Consider the following 19581-nt stretch of genomic DNA (forward strand, 5'->3'; position numbering starts at 1 on the left):
TTAAAGGTCACTAGATGATTTCTTAAGGCCTTTCAAATAACTGCAAGTTATCAGGCTTCTTAGAAGTGAAATGCAATGAAATGAGGAGTGGCTTAAGATGTCTGCACGCATTATTTTGAAATTCCAAAAGTTCCTGTTTACTTCAGCAACCAGTGTCAGCATGACTGGGTTCATGCATTAGGTGAGCTCTGCGTATTAGAAACTGACCAAAACAAACCAGTTGATGACCTTTTTCCAGTTTCACTGTGATGTTAGTCTTTTTAGTGCTCTTAGATAAAAAAAAATGGCAGAGAAAAGTTTTTTGCACTTTCACAAGCCATTGTCTAAAAGAACTGTTCCTTTTTTTAAAAGTTCATAGCTTAATTTATTTACTTGCTCCACGTCATTTGACCTCTTAATATGAAAATTGTTAATTTCCGATAGACAAACTTCACTGGGTTTGGTTTGTAAATTTCGATTTCCGAATGGGAAAAATCTGTGCAGCCTCACCACCTGTGACCTCGTAACTATTGCAGGTGAGAAACGCCATCATTCTGCATCCACTGCGTGATTATTTTCCCTTCCTTGAACAAAATGTCAGCTCAGTCTCACCTTGTTTTAGAAAAGCTAATTGCACCATTTTTTTCAAATCAAATTCCTTTGGTTTTTGCACATCAAAATCTAAAAAAACTCCCCCCAAAAAACAACTTTTTTCAACTATAAAACAGGACAGCGAAATAAAAACAAAAATCTCACTGTAAACCCCAAAAACCCATCAACATTAACAGAGCATCACAGAGCAATCATGTTCTGGAAGATCTCTATAAATAAATGTATTTACAGCTACAGGTTGTGAACAATGATGCAATGATGAAGCATAATCTAAATCATATGTACTTTCTTAAAGGTAATAGAATCCTCTCATTTTAAAATAATACATTTGAAAAATTGCTATTCTCTCTCCCCTTGCTGTTTGTGCCTCCAGCCTTGTTTAATGAAAGTTTTATGAGATGTGCTTGGTGTCTTTATAAACTAGAGTTTTTTTTTTTTTAGTTTATTCTCCTAAATGCATGCACAATGTCAGTGCAGTTTTTGCCATTTGCGTGGAAATGTAATTTGAGGAACAAGTCTTGTCTGCGAGCTTTCTGAATTACAGTGTAATCTAAACTATAGTTTGCATAGTTGTTTTTTTTTTGTTTTGTTTTTTTTTTTTGCAAAGGAGTGCAGCCTTTTTTCTTCAGAAGAAGCCTGTTCTGGCTCATTCATTAGAATTGAGTAGAATGCATATCTGTTGGCATTCACGATAATCATTTATGGGCTGATTAGTTAATAATACAGAGTTTTGCATTGGGATAATTATTCGAAAAAAATATCTCAAAATGTGCTTGTCTTTAGTTAAACCACGTTTGTGTATTTTAAATTTTGATGAAGCCTTTCTTGCAGTCGTTTAAATGCAGAGCTGGTAAACCAATATGAAAGAAGAGTTAAATGCTGGGATTAATGTGGTTGAGCATGAAGCTAAAAATTAAATAAAGGTCAATAATTACATTCACCTGTTACCACAATATAGGTAATTCAGAAAAGCTGTCAATCCTCTGAAATGCCATCAAAATATTGCAGGAACAGAAATTAAAAAGAGAAGGAAAAATGGCCTGGACTGAAAAAGATTCACTTGTTCCATTAAAAACGGCTGTAAACTATAAGAATGAGCCAGCAGGTACAAAAGTGAACAATTTATATGGAATACAACATCACAGATGACCTGTGCTTCACAAGGTCTCCTGCTAAAATCGTAAATAAAGTGAGGTTATTCGGAAGGAACCACTCAAATCATTAAGACACCTGCTGTGAATAAAATAAAAACTTCCAGAACCAATATATTTAAGTGCAAGTGTCATATTGTGAAATTCCTTTCTTGTGACCTGCACCTCCAGCCAAAAGGGCTGCCTTTTGGTTTGGTCACACCACAGGGTGTAACTGTGCTTTTCACAGTTTTTAGTCTAAACGTTGTCACAAGATACGTATCTGAGCTGGCCAAAAGCTTACACAAGCATGCAAACAGTTGTGTTGGCACCTCTTAATCATGGTCACGTAGCTTGGCCCCTTGAGTCACAGGCTATATGGAGGTGTCAGTGTTCGCATTACTGTTTCTCCATGCACTTATTTTAAGATGCCACTTATACTCTAAAGAAAACACTGTGTGCTGCTGGTTTCCAAATGCTGCTACTGTTACGCTTTCCTTAACGCTATAAAAGTCTGTCATTTCGCAATATCTTGATTTGCCTGATCATATTTTTGACTAAACCCACAGCTATTTCTCAACAGGCATGCATACACATTTACAGTGCTATTATAATGCATAATTTCTGCTGACGATAGATGTATTTCTTTTTTTTTCTTTTTCTGAACTTTGCAGACGTTTTAAAACCAGTCAGAGAAAAATTTACAGAATAGGGTCACAAGACTGTGCCCACACTGCTCTGCAGAGGGGAATGACACGCATGACCACTGACTGTGGAAAACAGGATACAGGGTACGTCGCAACAGGAAGTGTTGCACTCCTCCTTTGCTGAACATCAGTTTGGCCAGAATGACTGCAGTTTGATGTCCACACTCTGTAACTCCTGCGGCAGTATTCAAATTTCGTAATCGTCTTCGCTCACCATTTCTTCTGAGCCAGTTGAGTAACTCAGAGAAAGAAAAAAAAGATAAAAAGAAAAAAAAAAAGGTTTTAGTACAATGAGTTAGAAATAAGGGAAAAGATTGCAATTTTCTTTTCTTTTAAGTTTGTTAAGCCAATAAAATGTCCCACAGATCACTTTACAAATAAATAAATCATGATTTGAATGTTTTTTTAAACACCGTCTGCAATTAACTATGCATTCAAACTGAGACAAACAAACATTCTGTTCTCCATTTGAAAATTTAAGAATATAAAATACATGCAAAAATCTAGATACGTGAAGATAACACACTGAAAAAAACAAACAAACAACATTTTGCAGGATTTAAGGGTATGATTGAAACCTCTCTGGCAAAACTGAAAATAAACATCACTGTGTTCCTTCAATCAGTAACATTTAAGAACTTATTTAAGCAATTTCGTCTCTATATCTAAACTTGCAAAACACAAAACACTTTGTAACAGCTGAGCAGCAATTCGTATCAAAGGGTTTTAAGCAGGAAAATCAGGAAACGCCCACAGTCTCGCTCAGAAGGCTGACGGACTCGTCTCTTACCGTCATCTTCTGAGCAACATCCAGCGGCGAGCCTCCAAAGGTCTCTACCAGGGAGATGTTGAATCGCTGGAAGCAAATTGCCAAAGGTGGTTGAAAAATGCAAGCTTTCTATATATCTCAGTATTAGCAGGGGAACTAAAAACTTCCTTAATTCTTCCAATTTAGGTTGGCCCTGTAATGCTTCTGCTTCTTCTCCTTGTTCTTCTTCCTTATTAAAACAAGAAGGTGGCAAACTGTTCCTACAAAGTGAGTTGTCAAGGCTGTGAGAAATCCTGGTGGTACTGAATTTAGTTTGTTCAAACAAGCCCAACAGGGTACTGTCACGACTTAGTTGGAATAAAAAGAAAACATGCAGTGTGCATTTTTGTCTCCTGCTTTTCTAATTACTACATTTGAAGTTTGTTCTTCAAGTGTATGTTTTCACGTGCTCCTGACAAAGCCATTTTATCATGAAACTGAAACAGACTGAATGCACTGTTGGAGACTATAATAAAGGTTATCACCATAATTTGAATTTAGTGGCATTGGGTACGTCTTTATGAGATGTCAATAGTTGACGCTTCCCCTTTAACACTGACTTGAAATGCACTAAATGCAGAACAGACTGGCAAAATCTAAATAATCAAGCTTTTACAGAAGTAATTTGTAAAATGAGCACTGCGTGGAGAAACAGAGACTCTCTGATTGCTAAACAAAGTAGATTTCAAAAACATCAGGCATGAAGATATCATCTGGAAAAAAGCAACGCTGACATCAGGTCAAAATTGTGACTTTATCTCACAAATAAATTATTACAGAATCTCTGCAAATTGTTTGGAAATTTAGCATGAATAAGTATTTTTCTGTGACGTTAAATGTCACTCTGTGCATATTGAACAAAAACTAAATAGTCACAACTAGCTGCTTTTATAAACATTGATGCATAGCATGCTTTATTTTATGCAGAAGCTCATGCAGGAGTGATTAGAATTATAGTTCACTAGAAAGATAAAAAAAAGAAGATCAATTTCACTCTAATTTCTGTTTTAGCAATTTGATCAGAACCTCCAGTAAAACACCGAGGTAATTTGTCCAGTAGACGTGCAAAGTTGCTTTTTGCTGACGCGAGGGCTTCCAGCTACTGTATTTCTAAATGAAAAATGGACAAACTGCACAGAATATTTCGGTTCTGTGAACGTCGGACGGTCCATGTCAGGGCTTGTGCTTCCTGGCTGACGGTCCCCCGAGGTTTCAGTGGCCATCGTGTGTTTCGCAATGACATGGAACGCTCACTTGACATGCAAGCCAAGGGGACATCCAGCCCTCTCACTTCTTATTCCTGATTCCTCATTTTCACTGGACTCCACAACCTTCAGCTCTCAGACTGGGCCTGCGGATATTATTAGACAAGGGTGAATCACGAGGCGCATGGACATTTGTACACATGCGTACAAACAGTGGAATGGCACTTTAATTTTGTTTCTGGGTTTTTTTGTTTTTTTTTGTGTGTTGTTCTTTCCCGCAAAACAGATCAGCATGTAGCTCTGCAAAGTCTGGCTAATCTGCCATCTCAATATGTTCCACAATGCATGATATTAACTTTTTTTAAACTCTTAATTCCCAAACTACACACATAAAAAAACAACCACTTTGCCCGAATTTACCCATATAAGGCTTTGGGCCTCGATCCCACCAAACAAGTAGTTCCTCTTTCTTTTTTGTGTATTGCTCAAGTCAGACAAAGATGAGTCAGTGCGGATATTAATCATGCTTTTTTGTTATCTTCACATCTCACACTGTTAAGTCCGCCTGTCCGTTAGTCTATTTTTAAAAATTGAGAACTTCAAACTTTGGTTAGTCTACAATTATTAAAAACCATGTCTCTGAAGAGCACAGTGTCCGTTTCTGCAACATGTTTGGACCTCTGACATGATGTGACAGAAGGTCTGTCTTTGTTTTTTGACAACTATTTGAAGATAATTATATTTCCAAATATATTTATTTATTTAAAGACGGAGATCATTATTTGTGGCTAGTTCTAAACTGTCTGGGAACAAATTGATATTTTGTGCACCTCAAATTCCTAAACAAAATCTAAACGGACGACTTGCAAAGAATCTTCTTTACTTCATCTCAGGTTAATTACTTAAAGTATCTTCAAGTTTAAAACAGAATCAGTGCTGAGCCAAAGATATAAATACATGCCATCCACTGTATATAAATTAACATCTCTTGTCTACTGTTTCAACAAATGTTAAGCCAAAAGTCATGCAGTAAATGCCTGTCACATGCACCACCTGGTGGTCGGGTAGTTAATGTGAAACATCCAACTGAGGAGAGGGAGGGAGCGGGGTGCTGAGACGGTTGTCAACATGGGCGACATTCACATAAAGAAAATATTTTATATCAAAAATGTTCATGTCTAACGCCTTTACTAATTCAGTTGTTCATATTTATAGATAAAACTACCAAATAGCGGAAAATTAGAAATTCAGCAAAATCCAAGTTATTGAGAACAAACATCTTAATTTGTCCCAATAGGAGAAATTCAGTTGCAGCAACGCCTAAATCTGCAGTGCTTTGGATTTTGGTTTAGCCGCTCGAATGAAGAGAATTTCCTTGAAACGTTACCTGACCACAACAGTTTGTTGCAGAGTGCCAACAAGAAAAAAAGAACAAATGCAAGAACACAAGCAGAGGACAAAAGAAGGTGTGTCAAACACACATCAACAGCTGAATGTCACCTAAAAGTTATCTCTTTGAAACATTGTCCTGAAATGTATTACCTAATGTATAATTTAAATCTATTACTTTAGGTAATAGCTATTTGTTAATCGCCTTGTTGGAGCTTAAACGGTCAAGTTGAGTTGTCTGGGATGTTTTATAGACTGTACTAAAGAAATAAGGACATGGTAGATATCTATGGCCACTGTAACAAAGTGCCCAGAGATCCCATTTAAAATTGATTCTTTGCCAAGTTGTCTTTTATATCTGGATAAAACACTTGTTTGTTCCAGTTTAGGAGCCATTGACTCATATGCCAATGATTCATAGGTCAGTGTTGAGTGGATAAAAAACAAAAAATGTTTCCAAGAGCAAGAAAGAGTCAGATTTTAAAGAAAAACTGAATGACTTTGAGACCTTGCTTTACATCACTTTTTAGGGATTACTAAAAAATAATTAAAAGTAATACATAGTCCCACCAATTGTAATTTTTTTATATCAGCATTTATACTTTACATTTTTTGTCAAAGCTTCAGATAAAAAAAAAAAAAAGCTGAGTTATTCGCCACCATCATCTTTCTTTCAGCGACAATCATGGCAGGATTTATGTCATAGTTCTACCATTTCTAAGGTCATTTGTATTTGGTGTTGAACCATTTTAGAAAGCAACAAACTATTTAGGTTAAACTAATCTGACTGTTACTGATTCCAAAACTTAAATAAAGTTTTTGGAAAAAGTAAAATCTATTGGAAACATTAACTGATATTGTAATATTAATTGTCATCTTAATTTGGAGTCCTGATAGCATGAACGTGATCTGAGAAATAAAATAATTTCAACTGCATTTCTCAGGAGACATTAACAGCAGTACTTTCTGGGTACTTAGACATCATCGCAATCACAAAACATGACTTTCTAAGTTGCCCTATGAGTGTGAGCGTCCTGTATCCTGTATCTGTTCTTCAACTCTCTGTGTTTTTCGGTGATGGCCTGATAACTTTTCCAGGGTTTAGCCTACTCCTCACCAAGCGACTGCTCAAGAAAGCCACCAGCCCTTGCAAGGGTAAGTGAGTATACTCAATTGATGGATGGATTAAATTAATATGCCCTTAAGCAATTTGGTAAAGTTCAGATTTTGAAGTCACTGCTGTGCAAACTTCTGATTAAATTACAACATTTCAATTAAATGAAAACCCATTTTGATTTGTATTTTTCTTGAATGCATTGTAAGGTAAGACTTCAAACACACTGCTTCTTTGTGTGACATGGAAAAAAAAAATAATCAAAGATAAGAGAGAGAAAAATGTGGACCTCCTTAAGCATATTTTTTTAAACATTCATCTACTCAAAAAATATACACAACTATAAACAGGAATGAAATGTCGAGTTTTCATACGATTAAAACATGTCCTCAGATGGACATGTTTTAATGTGAAATGTGCAGATTAATCCCGCAATCAAAGCGAAAGCCTTAAGATACGGGCTGAAGCTGGTTACAGAGTGTCTTCATCCACAGCGGATTGAGTCTTGACTTGCATGGGGTGAAAGGTCGCTTTCAAACCTGACCTGGTTACACTGGAATGGGCCAGAATTCCAGCAAACTATTATAAAAAGCTTGGGGAAGGAAATAAAATATGATCTAAGGCTGCAGCTTAAAATGTGGAAAAAGTGACTGTCATGCATGCATGCAAGTTTAAATTTCAGTTCCACCATCTACTGAAAGTGATTTGAAACATTGATAACGCTCAGAAATGTGCATAGTTTGATTACTTCCATGGTCATAAATTTCTCATGAGGCTAATTCATATATTCAGCAGCACTATTATAGAATAAATAAAGTGCATAAAACACTACGGTCGTATTGAACAGAACAAACCAGCTACTGTAGATGATGCAACATCTGCAGCTTTATGCCTGAAGTGCCTCTTCTCCAGGAGAGAAAGTTTCATTTTAAGAATTATTTCATGCGTATTTGCGTCAAATACGCAAACAATCCCTTCCAATGTGTTAGTTTTGGGACTATTAGGAGGATGGGCTACTTCCTAGAATCTCTTCCTAGTTCCACGCTGTGACTCCCCTCTCGTGTTTGTATTCTCCATGGTGCTCCCCCTCATGTTCCTGATACGTGGCTGTTTGGGAGAGCAGCGGTGTGGGTCCCCGTCCGCCCCGCAGCAGCAGCAGCAGCAGCTGGGAGTCTGCAGGAACCCAGGCTGCTATTCATCAAGGTCTGGATGGCAGGGACACACTGGTGCACAGACTGTCGAAACCACAAGGTATGTACATAAAATAAGTCATTGTTCACATTGTACTTTTTGGGGTAGGGAGGTCTTCAACAAGTTTTTCATGGCAGTAAGTTTGTGAAACTGATGCTAGCTGTCGGAGAGCAGCCGCTGTTAGCGTTAAAACTTACGTGGCTACGTGCTTGAGGAGCTAATCTCTTTAGCAAACTGTGTCCGACTGCATTCATCCGTCTGCTGCTCGCTGCTGTTAGCCTGCTAACTCTGAGCTGCAGACCCCAGGGCTGGCTACTACATATTATTAATCGCAAACCTAGTTTCTCACTTTTTTTTGTTGTTGTTGTCACTTTTAGCATAATGGCGTCCCAAGTTTTTCCAGCTCAGTTACTGCTGCAGCTCAACTGTTTTTAATCAACATTCACTCCACGTGTTTTCGCTAACTCCCAGACTTGACATTTCGGAGTTTGTAATATTTAATAATAGGATAAATCCACGCATTCATTTTACATCCAATAAGTTAAACTAAAGGTAGTCACCTCAGCTGGTCAGACGCCCTGAAATGGGTAATGGAAAAAATTATAAATAATCATCTGCCAAGAGGAAGTCCGTCTGGAAGTCTGCTCCTTCTGGAGTTTTCTGTCTGCCTCATATCTCTCTAACAGCAGTCAATTGTATTCATGCTTTGAAGGTAAAACCATCAATATTAAGTTCAAAAGTGTCTTTTACTGCACAGATTTTGTTGCTCTGATTAAATAAATAAAAGAGGTTTTTGTCGATATTCGGTTGTTATGGTAACTGACAGAGCAGTGATCTAATCAAAACGTGGCAGTGTAAACATATTAGGGTGCGATAATTGGTGCTTGTAGTGGAAACGATTTTTGGCAATAGTTAAATAATAAAAAAAAAATCCCTCTTCCCTTATAACCACTAAGAAGCAGAAGTATTACTTGTTCAAGCAGATCTTCTTCAAAGGGAAGTGTTGTGTGTAAAATTTTGGGGACTCCCAGCCAGACAATGGACCACTCAATAAATGTTGATTGCCACTATGACTTGTGCTAAATATCAATTACCTGTCAATGTGTAACTTGGATGATGTCAACCCCAATTTCACTGAGTTTCTAAAGTTGCTGTTTTACATGCACGGACGTTCGCAGTTGGAGGATTCACAGTTCAGAGTTTGTGAAAGACTTACAAGCTGTCGGAAGTGTGAAGAAAACGTTTGCATACCATATCTGTCAAGTTTTAAAAGCAAGACTGCCATTTTGGATTTTTAGGTTGAGTTTGGTGGGGAAACCTCTAACTTTCCTTCTTGAAGCTCCAACTTCTACTGATTATCTCGGTAAGTTATGCAGTTTCAGACTAGGGAATGATAATCATCTATGTCAAAAAAGATCATCAGTATAATTAAACTTAACATTTCAACTAATGAAGCAGTACTAGTGGGAAGAAAAAAAATGTTTTTTGTTTGTTTTTATGATAAAACTAAACAAAATTTAAAAAGGCTGTTGGGGGTTTAAAATGTCTGTCAAGATGATGTTGCTTCTAAAGCTGTTAGCTAGGGTGATACTTGTGAAATGTTTGAGAATCATTTCCTCCAAGGAATGCAACACAATTTACTATTTAAATTGGGGTCAGCTTCTGTTCATAACTATTTAAAATGTCCAAAATAAAAGCAGTTTTAAGTTCATTTGCTCTCTAATTTACTATTATTCCACTCAAAACAAACCAGAAAAATCAAGCAAATTCCAGCACAATATGTAAAACCGTCCCTTGAAATGGAACCTTTTCAAATATACTTTTACTATTACTATACTATTTAAAAAGTACACTTGAACAAGATCCATTTCGAGGGATGTTTTTATAGCTTTTTACACATTGTGTCATCACATAATGCCCTTCTTAAATAACACTCGAGATTAAATGTTGCATGACAGCCTCTCTTCTTTCCAACTCAAAGCATTTCACATTACTGAATGGTACAAGTGGATTCAAGCTATTATGAATGTCAGTCAGTTGACCAATTTAAGAGCTGATGTTGAATGATTTTTAATAATTCAGAAGTTATGATCCTCCTGAGTATGGGTCAGTTCTGATCAATAAGTGACAGATTAACGTATCTGCTTAGCTGGCAGCATTCCTGCTGTGCTTTCAACTCATTGAAAATCGTCATGTGGATTTCGGTTGTTTTCAGCATTCACAGCAAAAAATAAAGTTCACAATAAGCATATTTTTTCAGCTATATTAAAAAAAACACCTTCCATTGAAAGCTGAGGTTATATCTATACTTTTAAATGTAGATATAATCTGTTTGTTGTTGACTGAAGTTTGTTGACTTCCTTAAATAGGGCAAAACCAATAGGAATGGGACAAGTCAGCTTTTGTTAAATGAAAACTAAAACCTAGAATTTATGTCGTATAAAATTTAACCACACTGTTTGACAAAATGACAGCACCTAACGTGTTAATCTTTGTGATGCGTTCAGTTATATTATAATCACTTATCCTTAGTACGTCACTGTGTGCTTAAATTTTTCTGTCAACTATTTTTAAATATACCTCAAAATTTAAATTATTTTCACAACCATACTAACTCACTTAAAACTATTTGATGCTAAACTCTGAAATAAGAAACATTCAGCAGGTGCAGAATGTACACGAGAGACTTCAGTAGAAATGATAGAATCCATTTTTATTATTTTATTCTTTCGTAAACTGGGGATTTGGAGGCAGATTTGGTAGCTGGTACTTGCAACCAGTTTGATGTAAAAGAGCCACAAAGAAAGCAAAAACATTCCTCAGTGGAAGAGGCTCTTCAAAGACAGAGGAAGACATGTCAGATCAATGACAAAACCAGAGACATGCTTGTAGTTTTCTTTGACATTCTCTGAATTCCTCTGAGATTTCATCTGGTCAAAGTAAACCGTGAGCACCGAGCGTGTACTGCTGGAAAAGCCAACAGTTTGTTGCAAACAACCAGAACCCTGGCTTGTATGTCATCAGATATCCAGCTGAAGCTATTTTCACTGAAAATATTATCTTTTTCATTTATTTATTTTTTTTCTTTTTGGCTGCAGCAAACAAGTGGTTTGCATTTTAATGCGATAAAGAGATCTGGCTCTGTGGACGTACACCTGCAGAGCGTTCAAAGCACAGCATCAAGGCGATTGTTGAAATGAGAAACTGCTTTTGCTTTTTTATGTGCCCAGAATTTCTACTGCAGTCATACATTTTTAAACATCTAAATTCACTAAGAACTACAGTTTAATTCATTTGCAACCTAACAAATTATTTATTTTCTTTTTACTTATTGATTGCTATCTTTTCTTTTTTTTTTTTTTGCCTTCAGTGAATGCAGAAGATTTAGACATTTGAAATAGTAATTTATTTGTTTTTGTTTGTTTGTTTGTTTTTTTTTTGACATATCTACTCTCTTCTTACAGCATCACGGGCTCCAAGTGTTTTTTGGGCTGAGAGACGGATGAAAGGTGGAAGCTGTTGGAGGCCCAGCTGGGCTGTCGCTGCTCTGTGTGTCCCTGCTGCTCTGCTGATGTTCACCTCCAGGGGAGCATCAAGCAGCCAGAAGATGACACAAACCTCTATGGCTCATGCGACGGCTACAGCTGCGGGACCGGGCCCCAGTCTGGCAGATGATCTCCCAGGCCTGCAGGCGGTCGCAGACTTTTTAACCAGTGAACACACACATGTATGGCTCCTGTCCCTGGTGGGCTCAGTCGCTGTGGGCCTCAGTGGGGTTTTCCCTCTGCTTGTTGTTCCCATTGAAGCAGGAGCTGCCCTCAAAACTGAAGGTAGGATAAGGAATATGTAGCCCTAACTCTGCAGCTTAACCATGACTCAAATTATTCACGACTGCTTTTTTTTTTTTTTTAATCCAACGTTAACTCAGATTGAACCATGTTCTTACCAAACTGGGAAATTCCGTTTTTAATTTTGAAAGCAGAAGTGTTCAGATTCAGATGTCTGTAGCTACCTAAATAAATGTTCCTGTTTTTATCATCAATTTAATTGCATAAATATGTTGTAAAATAATCTTCCTGAGACGTTCTGTTGCTTCTCTTTAGCTTGTTTGGATGCTGCGACGCCTGCATGATTTTAGTTTGCGTTTTTGTAGCATCCGTTATATTATTCAATGTTAGGGATATTTTTTAACATGCAGATCCAGTAGATTTTTGAACTCCTGTTATAAGGAACCCAAATTCCCCCCCTATTGTAGCAATCCTTCATATTGCCACAATATGAAGGATTGTAGCAAGAGGGAGAGGGAACTATGATCAGGTTTACTTCTTCTTTCTATCTTCTTTGTAAACATGGAAACACTGCAAGAAAATGGAGTAAACTGGGCTACTGGTTCACACATCTGAAAGATGAGAAATCCATGGTTGCAGAAATATAATAATATAATCCAGACATCTAATGTGTCTCTGAACTGGTTCATCACTTTAGATAATCTGTCAAAAAAGCAGAGTAAGCAGCTTTTTTTCAGTTTCTTCTGTTTTGCTATAGAGCTGCTATAAGAAGCCATACGTATCCACTACAATTATTCAGAAATGACAATCTGCAATAACTCATAGATTTTTATGTTTCCTAATCACGATTATTACTACTATGTTTTTTTAAAGGTGTAAGATTCTATAAATAGTTTCTTCTTTTCTTTCTCCCATCCATGTTTTACAGTTGAATATCTTTGTGATGAATCTCATCCCCACACTAGAGATTTTTTTTTTTTTCCAGTGGGATCCACAGATGTTTCTGGTGGAAAGCAGGCAGCTGCATCTGAAATTTTCAAGCCTTCCTATAGCACACAGCTTGAAGTGAACTATCAGCAGAAGCCAAATATGAACACAGCTGCATGTTTTCTAAACAATTATAGTGTCCAATGATGCAAGTTCACAGCTTTTCTTTTCTTTTCTTTTTCTTTTTTTTTTTTTACTTTTTTTATAAGATTCCTATCTACAGCAAAGAGTTTCCTGTTCTGAGTGGGAAGAGCTTCAGCTGCCAAGTGCAACAACATAGAAAAAAAAAGAAACACTTTTAAACTTGGTACTGGTTCTGTGAGGATAGATTCAAACACGATGGTGCTTTATGTTTACATTTCACTTGATGCCCAGCTGGAGCCAATGAGTTTAGTTTATCTTAAGTTTTGTATTCATATTTTTCTTTGGGAATTATTTGCTTCTTTGAGACTTTGCTTTTTCATTAATACACATACCACCTATTGCAATCCTTGGTCATTAATGATACTTGATAATTCCTTCTAAACATGAGTTTGCATGAGGAAAATATCTGCATGTAATAATATATCCAGTTTAATCCAGACTTGTAGCTTCTAAATGATTCTGATGATCTACTGTACACTTTCCTTGTTCTCTGTGACCCGACCAAAGTCACTTGAGGTGAACCAGAGGGCTGAAAGCTTTGACAGGCCCCACCCATGCTAATGTGGCATTCCAGAAGTATTTTAGGCTGAGGGCTGAGAAATGCAGCCACTCCAAGATTAAAGTTTCCTTGAAGTGTTATTATAGGTAATGCATGGTGAGCCAGAGATGCTACTGTGCATTTAAGTGCCTCATAGGTTGAAATGACAACAGCCAGGCTGAAAAGAGACACTAATTTATCACAATCTTTTTTAATGCCGTAAACGCGTATTTTAAGCTCATCATAAACTGTATTTAAAGCTAAAACAGCACGGAGATTGTTGTTAATCATACCTTGACATAATTGGTACCTTGCTTCTTTGCCAGCTGGATGCCAGAAGCTGAAGCAGCTCTTGAGCTTTGCTATTGGTGGTCTCCTTGGTGACGTGTTCCTTCACCTCCTTCCCGAAGCGTGGGCGCTCTCTGGCCCTCCAGGTGGGTCTCAGAGTCACAGCTTTCATAAATATATTCATGCTCTAACAAGGAATCCCTCTTGTAAGAGAATAATAAAAGAAAAAAAGACTGGTTCATTAAAGAACAAAAATAGCATTTATACATTCCTTCATTCAGGTCTGTGGCAGTTTTTAGAAGCAGCGTGTTGGCTGCATCACCAGATCTCTAGTGTACATCTCATGCCCACATATTTACAGTCTGTGCTGTCTTTCCAGCTAGTAAACACAACCACTACGTGACCCAGGGCTTGTGGGTACTCATTGGTCTGTTTGCCTTTCACCTGCTGGAGAAAATGTTTCCAGATGTAGACGGCCTCGAGGACGACCCCCCAAATTCAGACCTGAATTTTAACCTGTCTGTAAGTATTTCTGTTATTTCTTTCTGTCTCGCATGTCGATGCAAGCCTTCGCTTATTTCCTTTTGTTGGCGCTCTCTGTGCAGATGCTTCGATGCTTAGTCTGCACATCTGTCAGTTGTGTTTTGACGACTGTCGTATCAGATGACCCGCGGCACACCCGGCAGTTTACAGCAGCAGCTACACATTTGGGAAGAAATCCCTATTGATTTTCTTGTCTGCCTTATAAATGATGCAAAAAGCAAGTGTCGGTTTCATGTTTAGCCTCCTGCCTTCTTAAAAATAAGCAAAGCAGCTTTTCATTTTTTTCTTTAGGATAGTATTGCAGATGGATATGGCCAGGCTGCTCCTATGTTCTCAGTGCCAGCGTTTTGTACTCTTCTATTGTGCCTGACTGCTCACTCTGTGTGTATATTTACCCAGGTGAATCATCTACTTCAATCCTGTCATCCAGTCAAAGGCTAAAAGCAAAAGAAGTGCATTTATCAAAGAGCCACTTAACCCTCAAAGATACTGTATTTGCAGCTCACGGATTTGAAACAGCTGTTCATATTTGTATTTGGTTTCTCACACAGAGATGAGATGCCATGTTTAATATACATAAAAGCATGGCCGTATTCATTATTAAAGTGTATGCATTTTATGCTACGTCTATAAAGTAAAATAGTTAATGCTAGCTCTGTAAAAAAAACAAACAAACAAACAAAAGAAGCCTTGTTCTGTATGTTTGTAGAGGCAGAATACACGTTCCATCATGTCTGTCTAATGCCAGTGAGGGAGAAGATTGGAATCCACGTCTCAGCTCCTCTCCTTGTGTCTATTTTTAGTGCAGGGGATGAAGCAGCTGCTTCAGCCATTTCGCTGTCCACAGGAGAACACCGCTTTTAGGCAGAGGCAACAATAGACATGGGCAGAGATTTACAGCAAAAATGGGAAGCTAACAGTGTGCTCTCCTAAAACGTTGAGCGTTGCAAGAACAGTAACAAGGTGAATATATTTTTGCAGCGAATCATGCCGGTGTTTTGCATCGATGCATCGTTTTTACACAAAACTTGCACAGCGCTCTAGATTGGAAATTTAGCTCCCGTCTCTTGGAGGTCATTAATAGCCGTAAAATTCATCACACTTCATTACTTCCTCATGCTTCAGTCACTGAGATGGAGCAAACATTTCCTTGTGGCAACCGGAGGACCGCAGGTTATTTCCTTCTCGCTTTATTTGAGCTTCAGTCCAAATGACAACATACGTGGTTTCTAAATGATGGAACAGGGAAGTTGGCTATTCTCAGAAAACAGAGGCGCTAGCAAGTAATAAATGTGATGGCTGAGTCCTTGTAATGCACATCAAAAGCGACCATAAGCAAACTGTGTGCTGCTTTGCAGTATTTAGACTCCCACCCCACTGAACTGCAGTTTTTATTTGACTGGTTACGCTGGGAGCTTTACGATTCTACTGGGAGGACTTTCTCTCCGAGTTTTTTTGATGAGCGCACGTGTTATAAAAGTTAAGCGTTTTTTTTTTGTTTTTTTTTCCTCCACAGTCAAGTTCAGCTTTCGGCGTCAAAACGGAGGCATCACTCAGAAACGGGCACCATGCTGAGTCATGGAAATCCTCCAAGCTACAGAGTCTGCAAGACAGCTCAGAGAAAATTAAGGTAATGCTGACAACCAAAGCATATCCCAGAATATGACGAAAAATGGGGCAACAGTGGGGATAAACAGTTAACTTTGATGTGGGTTGCTTATATAAGATGCTTGTATTTATTAATTATTTTTGCCTGACCAAACAGCAATATGAAAATACAGGCAATAAAAAACTATTTCCCCTCTTACACATTTTTTAAATATGTCAGATCATAAAATAAATTTTTATGTACGAGACGAATAACATCAGTGAATACAAAATGAAGATGTCAAATGATGTTTTTCCATATTTTAAGGAGAAAAAAGCTGCCAAAGCCACCTTCCTCTCTATGTGGAAAAGTAAACCCCAACTAAACTCTTGGCATCTATTTGCTGCTTTTTTTTTTTAAACAACAGTAGACATCAAGAATTTGTAATAGGTGACAATGAGTCTTTTACATCAGTTTGGATTTAAAATAATTTTCCCCACTTTTCTTTGCAGAGTATTTTTAATTCAGCCATATCAGGATTTTTTTTTTAAATAAACAGCTTCTGAATCGGATTTAAGTTCTGATTTTGACTAGGCGACTATAAAACTTTCATTCTCTTGCATCATTCGGCGGCGGAAAATACATTTTAGATCAGTGTCCTGCTGTATTAACAAAGTTAAAAAGGTCACTGAGTGAAGGCAGCACATTTTAACAGCAGTCATTGAAGCAACAGAGCAGCTCCAACCCATCACTCTTACACCTCCATGCTTGACTATAGGCAGGAGGGTTTTTTTTGTATTTTAAATTCTTTAGTCCACGTAGAGGTACACACTTTCCAAAAAAAAAAACAAAAAAAAACACATCTCATCATTTTAGATAATATTTTTCCAAAAGTTATTAGTCAGAAATAAGTTCTGGTAAATGTGAAATGGGTGTCAAGTTTATTCTGATTAGCAATTTCATGGATGCCATCTTTGCCATTTTTATGAGCACAGATTTTAGCTGAGGCTAGTGGGTTCCTTAGCGTTTCAAAAAGGTTGCTTTAAGTCTTTGGTTGGTTGTTCATACTGTCTGATTTTGATTGGCTGGTCAAGGTTGACCTTTGCCCCATGTTTTCTCCATGTGAGGACAATCACTGTCATTGTTGGTCGGTGGAGTCCCAAAACCTTAGAAATGATTTTGTAACTCTTTCCAGAGTGTTAATTACACGTTTCAAAAATATTTTCTTGATTTTATTTTAGGGCAAGGCATGGCATGTTACATGTTGGTTTGTACATTTTGTTGCCTGCTTCATTTGGTCAGACAGGTTCTGAAACTACAGGTCAGGTAGTAATCAGGCATGTGGTGATATAGCTTAAGACAATTAATAACAATTAATCCATCATGTCAAAAGATGAGTAAGTGTTTTTTGTGAGTATTCAAGATATGTTTAAAACCACATTTTAGGCTGATTCTTAGCGTGGGGTACTAAAGAGAAAATGCTCGATTTTTTTTTTCTTTAAATTAGACAGTTTTTCATAAATCTGTTACAGACAAGTGGATACCTGAACCTTCTGGCCAACTGCATTGATAACTTCACTCATGGACTGGCAGTAGCTGGGAGCTTCTCAGTGAGCAAGAAGGTAGGATTTTATTTCACGGTGTTTCATCACCCCTGTAAATGTTCCCATTTCAAGCGGTGTCAGCTCAAAAGCTCGCCAGGTTTATTTATTTTATATGCATTTGTGTGTGGGAGAGGCGGCTTCATTACCCTAGGTCAAATAATCCAAAAAGGAGCTGATGCTGAAAAGTCATAGGTTGGTCATTAGTGCAGAAAGTGCACACAAAGAAAAAGACACTAACTAGCTGTGAAAGTTTGGAGAACCTCACTGTGTGTGGAGTAAAAATGTGCTCCAATCTGACTGACTAAAGAGGTGAATAACGATGCCAATGACTGATGTGGGAAAAGGTCCAAATTGATCTAATGTCGCAAAATAATAAAAAAGATGAAAGGCATTACTGTAAGTCATGTTCATTTAAGCTGTTATAAACCTGGCCATCTAATTATAAAGCTCACCGACTGAGCAATCGAGTTTATAGACTCAAAGATATTCATATTCTGTCCGTTTCTTTTTTTTGCGATGCAAGCTTTTTTAAGAGGTACATTTTAAACTCCAGAAACATGGATTTGTACCGCTTCAGTAGGTTACCGTGTATCTGCAGTTCTGGGACATGAGTCCAGCTGGAGAGACAGAAGGTTAACAGCATGAAGAATTGATCATTGTGCCAGAAAGGAAGTTGACTAGATATTTCAAACATGCGCATGCGAGACTTTACCAACATTTTTTGGTTTACTCGTGTTGTGTTTGTCACAGTTGTCTTGTTGAAATATGCAAATGAAATAAATTAAACAAAAAATATGTTTTTTTTAGTTAAATATAAATAAAGGACTTACAGCTATACACTTTCTAAACTCTTATCTTTATTTATGTTTGTCTTTTGTTATGTTGGCCTTTTGTGCTACAAAATTAGCTACAAATGGTTTAAGCTAAATTATACAAATTAACCTTCTACCTTGTTTTACTTTTTTAACATTTGAGGCATTTTCTCATTATTCTTCTGTGTTACAAGAAACAGACTTTCTGTTGTGTATAAATCACTTTGCTCCTGCCTTTTTTTCTGCCTCCCAGGTTGGATTCCTCACCACCTTTGCTATCCTGCTTCACGAAATCCCTCACGAGGTGAGATTATAACAGTTCTTCAATGTTTTCATTAGGAAATAAATTGTTTGCATATCTTGGAGCTTTATGACATATCTGTCTCCTAGAGTCTTTGTAAACACAGTTGTTGTTTAGCTTTTTCTGTGTTGAGAGAAATGTCATCCTCCACAGGTGGGAGACTTTGCCATTCTGCTGCGAGCCGGGTTCGATCGCTGGAGTGCCGCCCGGATGCAGCTGTCTACATCTTTGGTTGGGGTCTTAGGAGCTTGTTTTGCCCTCTGTGCTCAGTCGCCCAAAGGTGCAGGTAGTGGAAGATCATTTTACACGCAGCAAAATTTGTTATGAGCTGGGAATTGTGTAAATTTGGTTAGTTACTCATGAAGATTTTCGTTGTTTTTGAAGGAAACTCCTCCAGCTGGATTCTGCCCTTCACTGCGGGGGGTTTCCTCTACATTGCCTTGGTTAATGTTGTGCCTGACCTGCTACAGGAGTCTAGTTTAAGGTAAATACGAACTTATAAGCCTGTAGGTCCAAATACAACAAATCCATCAGGTGTACAGAGATGTCCAAAATTTTTTTTTAGTAATCCCTTATTAATTTCTTTATATTTAGCCCTCAAGGAACCAGATTTCATCTGTTATATTAATCTTAATCAGTGTTTTTTTGTGCTTTTGAGATTCAGTTTTTCTTTAGATTAAGACCATGTTTGTGTTTTTGTCACACATTTCAGTCCAGTTTCTATTTCGAGATAAATTACTTTTTTACACAGCTGGAGTCTTTTGAATTATTCAGAACCCCCCCCCGCAAAAAAAAAAAAAAAAAAAAAAAAATTTTAAAATTTAAAAAAAAGGCCGGGTTGCCCCCTTTTTTT

General features: G+C 37.4%; 1 protein-coding gene across 3 annotated transcripts in view; it reads left to right on the forward strand.

The window, feature by feature from the left end:
* The first annotated feature begins 7778 nt into the window (after positions 1–7778).
* The window catches only part of slc39a13 (solute carrier family 39 member 13), a 16335-nt gene continuing 4532 nt past the window's right edge, over positions 7779–19581 (forward strand). The window contains exons 1-10 of one of the 3 annotated variants that reach the window (XM_015031741.1): positions 7779–8195; positions 9434–9498; positions 11600–11965; positions 13919–14026; positions 14260–14402; positions 15940–16053; positions 17544–17633; positions 18681–18731; positions 18882–19008; positions 19113–19212. In XM_015031741.1, the coding sequence (XP_014887227.1) occupies positions 8020–8195; positions 9434–9498; positions 11600–11965; positions 13919–14026; positions 14260–14402; positions 15940–16053; positions 17544–17633; positions 18681–18731; positions 18882–19008; positions 19113–19212 (1340 nt within the window). In that variant the 5' untranslated portion in view covers positions 7779–8019. Of the gene's footprint in view, positions 8196–9433; positions 9499–11599; positions 11966–13918; positions 14027–14259; positions 14403–15939; positions 16054–17543; positions 17634–18680; positions 18732–18881; positions 19015–19112; positions 19213–19581 lie in introns of all 3 variants that reach the window. The other 2 variants (XM_015031740.1, XM_015031742.1) reach the window with 2 other exon arrangements.

The sequence above is a fragment of the Poecilia latipinna genome, unplaced genomic scaffold (genome assembly GCF_001443285.1).
Source record: "Poecilia latipinna isolate Pla-1442-1.1 unplaced genomic scaffold, P_latipinna-1.0 Scaffold216, whole genome shotgun sequence".
Taxonomy (NCBI): domain Eukaryota; kingdom Metazoa; phylum Chordata; class Actinopteri; order Cyprinodontiformes; family Poeciliidae; genus Poecilia; species Poecilia latipinna.